Here is an 11995-nt window from a genome sequence, read left to right as displayed (position 1 = left end):
GATGTACCATTTCTGAAACCTAAACTAGCACCACGCAAGATTATTTAAAACAAACAAGTGTTTTAAAGAGCGTAGCAGTATTTCATTGAGTACCACTATTTTTTTTGGCCAGTGTTACATAAAGTGTCAAAAACTGTATCACATCAGTTCTGTATCGCATCCGACTTTGGAAAACATCAGCATCAACATAATCATTAATTGTATGGAAATACTAAATTAGTAAAATATTTCCATCTATAATCGTTTGTTTGATAATAAAATTAATTTTTTTTGTGATAGTTGCTTTTTGTTGCAGTCTCTTCATTTTGATTGTTTCTTCAATTTATCTCCGAAAACTGTAGTATACTGTCATGCTGGTACCGTTCAGTTACTGCCATTTTGTTCTGGTGTGCCTATATTGTTCGCTGCTAACAAGTCTTCTGTTTTGGCTCCTTTGCATATCATCTGATCTGTTAAGCGTGAAATGCATTAGTGTGTTAATTTTTAGTTTTCTAAATCTGAAATTTATACTTCCTATATAAAATGTTTATGGCGTTGTTTGAAAGATAGTGTTTGTTTTAGACATGTTTTGTTTTAATTACGGTACTCTTCATTATTATTTGCATATAGATCTTGCATACCCTGTGATCTGTAGCTACCTACCTGGTACTACCTACATTGTACAATAGTGACAATTTGATAATTTTTTTGTTTGCTTCATTAAACTGTTATATGTTGCATGTTTTTAGTTATTCTTGTGCAGTTCAATAAATGTGAATAATTTAAGCAAAACATTTAACAGGTATAGCCCGATTCAGGATTAGAGTTGCTTATTGTGTAATACTGGAGACTATGTATTTCAAATGCAAAAAGTGCTCTCGCCATGTTAAAAATATGAAAAAATTAATATGCTAAACAAAACACAGTGATTGATAAAGCTATATATATGACTGTTCAAACATTCATGTGGATTAAGGAAAACATCAGCATCAAATCATGGCAATGTCGTTTGGACAAAGAGTTTCAGTTTCTAAGAGCTCTAGCCTTAAATAGTTCAACTAAACAACAACCATAACATTTACTGAATGGAATGCAAATGGAATGGACTGCATTACTAGCAAGAGAGCACAGCGCAACATTAATTAACTGTTCCATTTAAAACTACTGATATGATTATGAAAATTAGCACATTGGCATAATCAAATAGTAAAATGCTAGAAAGAATCGATTAGATTTTAGAAATAAAATGTTGGTCTGGGATAAAGTGCAAATAAAAAACTGAGTGCTACAGTTTCATTTACTAAAAGTTTTGTGCAAAGTGGGATATAATTATTATCAATTCCTGCAACTAGAGGATCAGGCAGGCTTTTTCTGGATAATTTTCAGGATGGTCATCATTCAATAAAGGTATCCCATCCAAGTACTTCAAATTTGGAAACTTCGCAAATACTCTGAAATCAAAGTCCGACTGTTTTTGCGGTTGTATGGTTAAATGTGTTTTGCAAATTGTTATGTACTTAAGCATAGATGGACTAAATGGTCACACACAATTATATGTAAAAGACACTGTAGGGTAGACTTGTATCAACTGTGTAATATATGTTATTTATGCAATCTTATATAACTTACACATATTGAAAATGAATAAATATATAACTGCAAAAATTAAATGTAAATGACATCACTTCCGTCGAGTTTGCAACCAATTATAAAACATACCTGCTTCTATAGCCCAGGGTATATTGTATAGGGTTCAGGGAGAGATCTAGAGTTTGAAGGTTCTTGAAACGTTCGCAGCCATCAAGGTCTCCTATATTGTTTACACTCAGGTCCAAATGAAGAAGGCCATCACACTTTGGCAGACTCTAAAGGCATTTATAAAAATTAAGGTTCAGTAAAATGAAATGATAAGTAAATATTTATTTGTTGCAAAACTTGCTAACTATTTGAATAGTCATTAAAATTCTAGCAGTCTAGTACTAAAAAATCTTTTCAAAATACATCATACTTCACAACTACCAAACAAGAGAGAATACATCTGACAAACTGCAATAGTTCTTACCTTGAATGATGTGAAGTGATTCTTTTGCAGATTCAGGGAATGACAGGAAGGAAGTTTGACTGAATGAATGTCTTCAAGTGAATTATCAACCAGATGAAGCTGTATGCAGGACTCGAGCATTTTTAAAACACGGATGAAATTCTTCACTTGATATCCATGGCCCAAATCTTGGTAGGAGAAGTTCACTATCTGTTGATATTGTTTCAAACTATTTAGTAATGTAGATGAGTTTCTTGAGGCTCTATCGGTTTCTTTGTTTTTGTTTGATTTTTTTGTTTCCTAAAATTTGTATTCCCAGAAAAAATGATATTCAGTAGAATTGTAATTAGCATTTCAGCATTCAATTGATGTGAGTTACCGATGCCTTATTCCAGTTTTCTGTTTTGTTTTTATAATTATGTCTGAGTTTGATGCGTTTGCCAGCTTCAACATCACTGTCACTACTGCTGCTTGAACTACTGCTACTACCACTTGATTCATGCGGCCCTGTTATACATAAAAAAAATACAATTTAAGCCTTTCTATTTTTTTCTTGAAATTTCATTCTCAGCTTAAAAAAATGAGAGTCATATATTTTCATAAACACACAAGAAACTAAACTGCTTCTTTTGACTTTTTCACTAACAAATGGCATTTATAAATAAATTATGGCATAAACCTTTTCGTATCCGAGGGCATTTCAATTCATTTCCTTTCACCTTATTCTTTGGGAGTTGATGCCAAACTGCATGCTTGAGGTGATTTCCAGGTAGCTGTAAGATAAGTCAAAAAACATATTTAAATGCAACCAGGGTATAAGTCTAACCAAAGCCAATTCTTCATCAAAGAATTTAGCTCATAATAACTGGAGACACAGATTTTGGCGTGCACAGAAGCCTCATCTTTGTATATTTATTATAAATTGGCGTTTAAACAACCAGTTTTCTTTGTTTATTACAATTAGGCTTGAAGATAAAAAGTACGTTGGTGAAGTTCGTGCATGTAGGTTCCAAACTTTCCTAAATGCCATATACAGCCCACAACTATAATAGGCTATAAATATATAGGTTATAATCTAATAAATTCCGAAATAAGTTTTCTAACCTCACTAGGCGAGATGAATTCTGTGCTCTCCTTGGGATTTGAAACCACAATTACGGGTGTTGTTTTCATAACTGATTTTTACAAAGTCTCACTATAGCCTTGTAAACGTAGTTAATACACCTCTTTTAGAATGTAGATAGTTAGAGCTTCACAAAACCTGTTTTTTAACAAAATGCAACTTCCCCTGTTGATCATAATAACACAAGGCGTCTGTGGTGACGATAATCACAAAATGCTATAGATATCTTAACAAATTGACTGCAAGGAACAAATGAATTTTCACCTTGCGTGGTATAGTTTGATTAAACTTTAAGGACAACAACACTTAAAGTTAGTCACAATCTAAACAGTGATTAACGAATTGTAAATATAAAGTTAACCCTGATCATCATCGTAGTAGCATAGCTCAGTGAAAAGCATTACGCTTATTTATAGCTTATTACTAAGATGTTCCTGGTACAGAACTGATGAGGCTAACTTGAGTTTATTTTGTTGAAAAACAACTTATACCGAAGCACAGGTATAAATTGATATGGATAGAAGCCTCCGAACTTCCAAAGAGTGTTTATGTGGCCTACATGTTTAACAGAGGGGAAGATTAAGATAGGAGTTAAAATTGAGTTAAGGACCTCTTTGGTAAGATTGGACGGTAGGCTATACATCAGTAGTATTAAGTGATTTAATATTGCGTCACAGGTACTTTAATTTTAACCAACAAAAATCTCTCGTCATGTATTAACCAACAACAGAAGTTTTGAACTGCTTTTTGTCAGAAAATGTCACAAAAGCACCCTATTCCTCCCAAAACCCACGTGCCTCTGTATGAACAAGTCAGCCGTCTCATATCTGGTGCCTATGCAATTACTGGGTTGGGGACAACCGTAACCAACAAGCTTCGAGTGTTTTAGAATCGAAAGTGGACAATCACATAAAGCAGACGATTGAATTCACGGCGAACACAGCAACAGGGCACTTACTAAGATAAGCCTTGTGGTGATAGACGCCGGAGAGGATAACAACAGAATCATGGCGATGATTGGTGGTAGCAACACCGCAGGGATCGAGATAATCATGAAAATTCAGTTTGATATTGTTATCATAATAATTTAAAGTCACGTGCACGTAAGTGTGAAGAACCCTGTTCTTGAAACGCCAGTTGGCACAGTGCCATAAAGCCTTCATATTCCTTAGTAAGTTTATAGATCTATGCATTTATTTTAATTGTAAAACGTTTTGTTTGATGGACAACTAATTTAGGGTTTTTATTGAAAATGAGAGTAGGTGCCTTCATAGATTCACGGAGCAAAAGCTTCAGTCTGAAAACAGTTACTTATTAATTCCAGTGGTAATTTTATTACTCTCGAGTTGGTCGAGGAAAAAAGAAATCTTTCAGCGTGATGGAAAGCAACTGCGCCCTTATACTAGGAGTTTGGGGATCGAGTCATGCCAGTAGGCCTATTTGAGTTCTTTTTTGTTTAACTTTATTTTTGAGATAAATTAGTTATGAGCGGTGAGAGTTTGGGATTAGTTTCGAATTTAATTAGAGTTTGGAAAAAATACGTTATCTTAAATTGAAAATTAACGTTTATTTCAATTTGCAGTCTAACTCATACTAGCCTAATTTAGCTATGAAGTGAGAGTTTGGGTTAGAGTAGGGTTACCATATTTTCGTGGCCTAAAATCCGGACACTCTTTAGTGCTCACTAGCGGTTTTTAAAAATGAGGTATGAACACATTGTCTGTCAATATGACGTCACACTAGCAATGCTTTGCCTGTCCATTGTATACCGGAGTGGATTTTTGAACATAGTGTCGTGAATTCACTAGGCTATTGGGCTATTTCTGATTTGACCTCTGGTGATCTCTAGGCTAGGGTTAGGGCGTTAGGCTATGGTGATCTCTAGGCTAGGGTCTAGGTCAGACACGTCGCGTGCCACGTGTTGGACACCCCTGATTTACAGGATTATTCCCGCAATTCTAATTCCCCCAAAGTGCCCATCATAAAATTCCGGACATTTGAGCATTTTTTAAAATTCCTCCCGGACGCAAAATTTAACCCTACATTCCGGACATGTTCGGAATTTTCCGGACGGTATGGCAACCCTACGTTAGAGGGGATTACTTATTGAATAGACTTTTTCACGGTATTATGCCGGTGGCCACGCAGCCTGCTGTTAAAGATAGGTGGTTAGGTTGGGAGAATGGGTAGGGTATGCAAAAAAGTAATTTTAGCTATTTAAGGTTTAACTGGCGTAAGATTGAAGTAACTATGCTATAAATTTGTATAAAACATTCCGTAAGTTAGGTTAACAAGGAAATGTATAAAATAACTTTGAACGCGTATAAACACTAGGCATATAGGCAGGGTTGCCATACCGTCCTTATTTATAAGATTTGTCCTTATTTTAAAGGTCCGTGTCTTAGAAAATATGTTTGTCCTTATTTCTAAGAAATGTCCTTATTTTCACTTTCGTCCTTATTTTTAGGGCGGATGTGGGCACTTTTGTCCTTATTTTGGGCATTTTGTCACTTTACGATACCATTTTGTACCAAAGAGATACCAAAATTATGAACATGCAGATAGTGTCTTGTTTTTTTTTTTTTTTTTTTTTTTTTTTAGGAACATTGGTTGCTTTCTCTTGTTGTACACTGTTTAAGGTGGTATTCCTCATTGATTTTCTAGTCGTCCTTATTTTTGAGTTGAGACTGATGGCAACCCTGCCTATAGGACTAGGTTATGGTTCATATTGCGCCATCTTCAGAAAATCTGTTGAATGACAGTATGACACGGACACAGTGTGTAGATTGTAGAGTATAGAGCAGTGGTGGGCAAACTGCGGCTCTCCGGCATGTTGTTTGTGGCTCTCCTAGTTGAATCGCAAAATTCCAAAAAAATTGTAAAGGCTACCAAGAGTACCGTTTATGAACGTTTCTCTCTTTTTCTTTTCTTTATTTAGCCCAGCATTTCGTTTATGACGTAACACTAGACATAGAATCCAAAGAGTTAGTTAACAGCAAGTCAACGCAATTTCATTGCTAAGACAGTAAGCTTTAGCTCAGTTTAGTCTACTTAAATACACTACAAAACGAAAACGATGACATGTAATGCCAGAAAAAAACGAAAATGTGAAGATGAAAACAGTGGTTTTAACCTAGAGTGGGAAGAAAACTATTCGTTTACTAGTCAAGGAAATAAACCTCTGTGTCTAATCTGCAAAACAAAGGCTTATTTTTATATTGAAATAATTTTGAGGCTCTCTGGTACTTGTATTTTCTGCAAATGGCTCTTCCATTGAATACATTTGCCCACCCCTGGAATAGAGTGTAGACGTGCATTTTGTAGGTTTGGTGGCCATGCTAAGCTACCATCTTATAGCACAGTTCTATTATTGCTATCTTGCATGTTTTAAGTCCTTGGGCTTTGCCACTTTTTCCTACTCGTTAATTATTCGTGAGCATGATTTTTTGTGTTATAACTACAACGTTTAGCACCCTAACTTTCGCTTCGCACAGTTAATGGCAAAAAATAAATAATACGATACAGCATTAGTCCATACAGTACAAGAGTAAAGAGGGCGACCAAAGGCTGGCGAACAAAAAAATTTTAAGTTGGGTGAATTTTTTCTAATAAACCGAAAAAAGGAATTTTAGATCATTTTATTTTTTATTTTGCCCTTTCAGGTTTATTAGCAAAAAGTTCGTCGACTATAAAACGTTTTTGTTTGCCCACTTTTCTTTTGCAAAGCTAGCAAAGATTGTTTGCCAGACACTTTTCGCTAGCTTAACTACAGTACGGTACCTGCTGGGTAAGCTACGGTAGTAATTTTCCAGAGGTTGTGCAATTTATTGGTTCTCGTTTTTACGTGGAACCTTTTGTTATTGGTATGGTATCATAATCATTTCTAACATTGTATACGCTATCATAGGGTAAAATATACAGAGATATACCGGCACAGTGTTGTCTATAGGTCAGATTGGCTGATTAGAAAGTTGCGTCTAGTCGGCATAGACTAGCTATCTGGAACACACACTATTGCACAACACTAGAGCAAGTGTACACGTTACATAGCAATCAGGCAATGTAGTGTCAGAATGTGCACACTCGCGCATATCGGCGCTCACTTTTTGTTCCTTACTGGTGCTTACCAGTCTTTGATAATTAATAATTACCCGGTCTGTAGCCTACTTCATGGCAAGATTCGCCGACATTTGGGGTGTACACTGTACAGACCCGGTAACTCAAGTGTGCAGATGTGTAACGGCAAGTGAAGTGTACACCTATTCAATATTTCTTCAGTCCAGGCTAATACTTGTAATTGTAACTATAAATTTATCTATCGTAACATAACACCTTATCAAAAAACCCTGTAGGCCCAAGAACTTTTTATCGATTCTCACCGAAGTTTGGAGGAAGAGTCGTGACCAAAAGTATATGGGTGCTTTTGTTAAATAACAGCCTGCTATTTTCCAGTAGCGCCCTGTTATCTAACATCTAACCATATTGAATGGCCAAATTTTGATTGGAATTGATGAAAAGGAATTTTTAATGCGCTGTTAGATCAATCTATGATATAGGCTAAGTGTTAGATATGCACTGAAGAAAATTTGGCTTGCGTAGCTAGCTGGGTAGCCATTGCACATCTGAGATAGCAGATCTGAACACTTAAGATTTCGTTGAATCCTGCCGTGAGATAAAGACCTGCTTATAATAGAATCGGCGAAATTAATTTTTTTAGCTGCTGAAAGACTAAAAGAGTTTGCATGCACAGTCAATGGCAAAAATTAAACCATATGATATAGGCACAGCGTATGTGGGATTTTTGTACGAAGGCATGAGTCTGAGTGAGATGGAGTTATGTGATACCGGAAAAGAAATTATGCCGTAATAATACCTCAAAACTTGTTTTTGATATGGGCATGCAAAAGAAAAGGAGACCCTCCTAGTCTTCCTTGGTATAGTAGATAGGGACAACATTAACATGTTGCCAGCCACAAATAAGCCCAACCTCCTAAGCCACTTACTGTATAATTGATGTATCACCAGTAGGCAGCTACGATCTATAACGATTTGTTATTGTTCACATATTTTTTTATTATTTGGTAATTTGTATTTACCCTTCTATCGTTATAATATGTGTAGGTTTTTGTTTATTTTTTCTAAAACTAATGATGGAAAACAGTGAAAATGAAACCACATCTTCAGAAGAAGAATTCTCGGAAAACGAGGAAGTTTTAGTTGAAGTTGAGGATGAAGATGGCAAAGTCAGTGTCACTGTATCTGCAGCTCAAGTCCAACAAACACAGGATGCAAGCACTGATTTACAGTATGCTGAGTGCCATGACACTTTCTGCGTCAAAATTGTTTTGCTTTTCTACAAAGAACCTTGATATGAAATTTGTTGTTAACAAGACAAATTTACCTAATTTTTTTTTTTATTTAGGAAAAGTTGCTGGGTTTGTTTTGGAAACGAGTCTGATGACGCAACAGCCCAGTGGATTAAACCTTGTAGGTGCCGGGGGACAACCAAGTGGGTTCATCACAGTTGCCTGATGCGCTGGGTTGATGAGAAACAAAAAGGACACTCCTACACTAAAGTTTCATGCCCACAATGCAACACAGAATATGTTATTATTTTCCCTCCATTTGGTATGAATCTTTATGCTTGGTAGCAATCCTAGAAGGCTTTACATTGAAATTAGTATGTTGAAAGTTAACGCTCGAACATTTTAAACCAATGTCTGTTTTCAATTCGTAGACCATATTGTAATTGCATTTATTCTTTTTTAACAAGGAATTCATTACTCTTTTAGGTAAATTTTGTGGTATTATTCAAACAATTGATCGTTTAATATACAAGGCTTCTCCATTCTTAGCAACTGGCATGCTGTTGGGGTCTGTTTATTGGACTGCTGTAACTTATGGAGCAATCACTGTTATGCAAGTGAGTTTCTGCTGCTAGCAAGAAAGTGTTAATTGGTACTACAGTTTTGATTGCGGAGACTTGAATCTGATAAATTCTTTTTGCGTGTTACTTGCAATCAACAGTGATAAGCAACCCTCTAACTCATTGTATCATGACAAGCAAAGTTTATGATATGGTATGTATGTATAGTTTATGTTCCCCCATCAAAATAATGCTCCAAGACAATGAATTCGTAGGTTTTAGGCCACAAAGAAGGATTGGACATGATGGAAAGAGCCGATCCACTTTTTCTTCTCATTGGTTTACCAGCAATACCAGTTGGCCTTGTCCTGGGTAAGATGATTCAGTGGGATGAATACTTTCTTCGTATGTGGAGGCGTCACGCTCACAAATTTGCTCTGCTAAACTTTTTATTTCCTGAGTAAGTTACTATAATAGTTAAACCTGCAATATATTGGAAGTGATTTGGTCACGTAGATATGGTTGTTGTTTTAAAACCGTCTTTGAGGATAGTGTTAAATAAGATTTGAATTTGACACGATAATTAATTATTGCTAATTGCCACACTATTGGACAATGATACAACAATTACAATCGCAACAATAAGCAACAATAACATTTAACACGTGCCACATATTCAGTCTTGGAAACATTTAGCATATGAGGTCTAACAAATAAATTGCTTTATATACCATATTTTACGGACCATAAGGCACAATTTAAATCCTTTTTTTTCCTCATAAATTGATCGTGCGCCTTATAAGCCGGTGCGCCTAATGTATGGATCAAGTAGTGCTTTATTGCCTACACTCAAAACCAGTACCGATACTATACGGCAGTCGGCAACCCATACTCAATCAACCAACCAACCAACGGCAACCCATACTTTATACGGCAACCCATACTCCTTAAAATACGTTGCGTTCTATAGCCCGCTGAGCCTTATGTATGAACAAAAAACTAATCAAAGCAATTTATTGACAGTGCGCCTTATAATCGGGTGCGCTTTATGGTCCGTAAAATACGGTAACTAAGAGACCTAATCACTTGAATATATTATTCATAAATTATTTTTTTTCAGATATGAGCAAACTCCAATACGTCCAACCCAACCCCAGGAAACGCCAGCCAGTGAAATTAAATTCACGAGAGTGTTTTGTGGAGCAATGTTCTTTCCAACCGTGGCAACAATTTGTGGAAAGCTCATTTTTCGAAATGTTGATGGAAATCTGCAGAGAAGTATTTTGGTAATTTAAAGTAATACAGACAATGGGCTGAAATAAGTGAATAGCAAATGCAAAGAAATATATGACGTATATATATGCCTTTAATGTTTTAAGTTAATAGTATCTAAAATCTTGTAAAATTTGTTTATTTAACTTTTCTTGTTACTGAAGGTAAGGCAATACTGTGTAAAAGCACTAAAATTGTATTGAAAGTAAAGTGTTATATTTACAGAATACCAACCATGTCATCCTTACTTTTTTACCAGGGAGGCATTGCGTTTGTTGCAATCAAAGGAGTCTTGAAGATTTATTTAAAGCAGCAAATTTACTCCAGGCTTGGTCGGAGGAGAATTGCAAACTTTGATGAAACCGAGGAAGGCACTCCAACATGAAGATCCCATCGCAAAGTTTTGTTGATTTTATCTTGTTGACATTTTTCTGATTTTCTGGTCTGTAGAATCTTCATGAAAGTGTGAATCACCCATTCAAGCAAACAAGCCAAGACTATGTGTACAATTTTTACAAGATTTTTGGTGTTTTGTTGTATGAATTATGTATTTTTTAGTTGTTAGTAATTTTAGTCAAACCTTCAAAACTTTTTGTTATTTATTTACTTTCCTTCTATATTTACTGTATATGACTCATATATTGTAAAAATTAAAAATAAAATACATCCAAATTATGTATGCTTTTAAATTGGCCCAAACTATAAAAGTCTATAGGAGGAACCCAAGTGGAAATGTTTTCATTCTTAAAATTGTGAGTTGTATGGCTTCTTACTAGTGTCATATTTAGAAGTCAGCTGCATCTTTGAGATTGCTTTGATGGGATCCAACAAGAAGTGTTTATAAACCTTTTTTAAACAAGTCTTCTTGATTTAGATATTTGTAAATTTACGTATTTTTAAGTTTTCTGGGATCAGCTGATATAATAATGTGTGGGTTACAGCCATAGATATCCTATAAAACACTAGATCGCTCAACTCGCCTCTGGAATTGAAGCCAAATTGAAACTTTGCGATTCCGCCATTAAGGGACCCAGTCAGTCAGTGTTTTATAGGATATCTATGGTTACAGCCCATGTAAGATTACTTACTATTAAAAAAAATACATGCTACAGCTATATTCAGAATTGGGTATAATGACTTGGAACAAGACAAAAAATAAAATTTCAAATCATGTCGTTTTGTTAAGAGAAGAACTTCTGCTTTAAACTGAGAAAAAAAGCATCACAAGGGCTACAGCAATTGCTTACAAGAGACTGTATTTCATGATATCAGCAGTGAAAATCGAGTCTTGGTGCTCTAACGCGTCCTAGTTGCAAACAAGATTGTAAAACTGTGAAAGTGATGTCAAATTTACAAGTGTTTTTTAAAAGTATACACGGCTTGAATTTTTGTGAAAATATAAGCACATGTTTACCAAGCCTTTATAACCAGCCATGTTTATTTACAAGCGTATTGATAGGTATTTCTATTTATCCAATTGCCCACATGTCACTGCCAAATCATTTCACATCTTTATAGTAACTAATTAATTGCTATTGTTGCATGGCTTTCTATTTTTGTATACATCCTGACTGACTTCATCTTTACATTTAATAATTGAATATGTTAGGTTTAGTATAGCAGGCTTGTATCCAGAGAAATCCCGAACGTTCACTTGATCGACCATGTGACCATAGTAAAAATCCCCTTGGGGGAATACCTTATTATGCTCGTG

At 35.4% G+C, this 11995-nt stretch overlaps 2 protein-coding genes across 3 annotated transcripts; one reads left to right on the top strand and one right to left on the bottom strand.

The window, feature by feature from the left end:
• Positions 1 to 310: 310 nt before the first annotated feature.
• LOC143459301 (acidic leucine-rich nuclear phosphoprotein 32 family member A-like) lies at positions 311 to 3323 on the bottom strand. 2 transcript variants are annotated; one of them, XM_076956392.1, is made up of 6 exons: positions 3125 to 3323; positions 2700 to 2793; positions 2400 to 2527; positions 2042 to 2230; positions 1699 to 1844; positions 311 to 449 (listed from the first exon to the last, which is right to left on the bottom strand). In XM_076956392.1, exons 1-6 carry the CDS (start codon positions 3191 to 3193, stop codon positions 368 to 370), a joined length of 708 nt encoding a protein of 235 aa, XP_076812507.1. In that variant the 5' UTR covers positions 3194 to 3323; the 3' UTR covers positions 311 to 367. The 2 variants fall into 2 exon arrangements, with proteins under 2 accessions (XP_076812507.1, XP_076812506.1); XM_076956391.1 differs by lacking the exon at positions 311 to 449 and adding an exon at positions 825 to 1430.
• A 4945-nt stretch (positions 3324 to 8268) lies between these two features.
• Positions 8269 to 10956, top strand: LOC143461060 (E3 ubiquitin-protein ligase MARCHF5-like). Its single transcript, XM_076958816.1, has 6 exons — positions 8269 to 8448; positions 8566 to 8771; positions 8936 to 9066; positions 9285 to 9469; positions 10130 to 10295; positions 10541 to 10956. Exons 1-6 carry the CDS (start codon positions 8291 to 8293, stop codon positions 10664 to 10666), a joined length of 972 nt encoding a protein of 323 aa, XP_076814931.1. The 5' UTR covers positions 8269 to 8290; the 3' UTR covers positions 10667 to 10956.
• The last annotated feature ends 1039 nt before the right edge of the window (positions 10957 to 11995 follow it).

The sequence above is a fragment of the Clavelina lepadiformis genome, chromosome 5 (assembly GCF_947623445.1).
Source record: "Clavelina lepadiformis chromosome 5, kaClaLepa1.1, whole genome shotgun sequence".
NCBI lineage: Eukaryota > Metazoa > Chordata > Ascidiacea > Aplousobranchia > Clavelinidae > Clavelina > Clavelina lepadiformis.
This window is presented reverse-complemented; position numbering and strand designations above follow the sequence as displayed.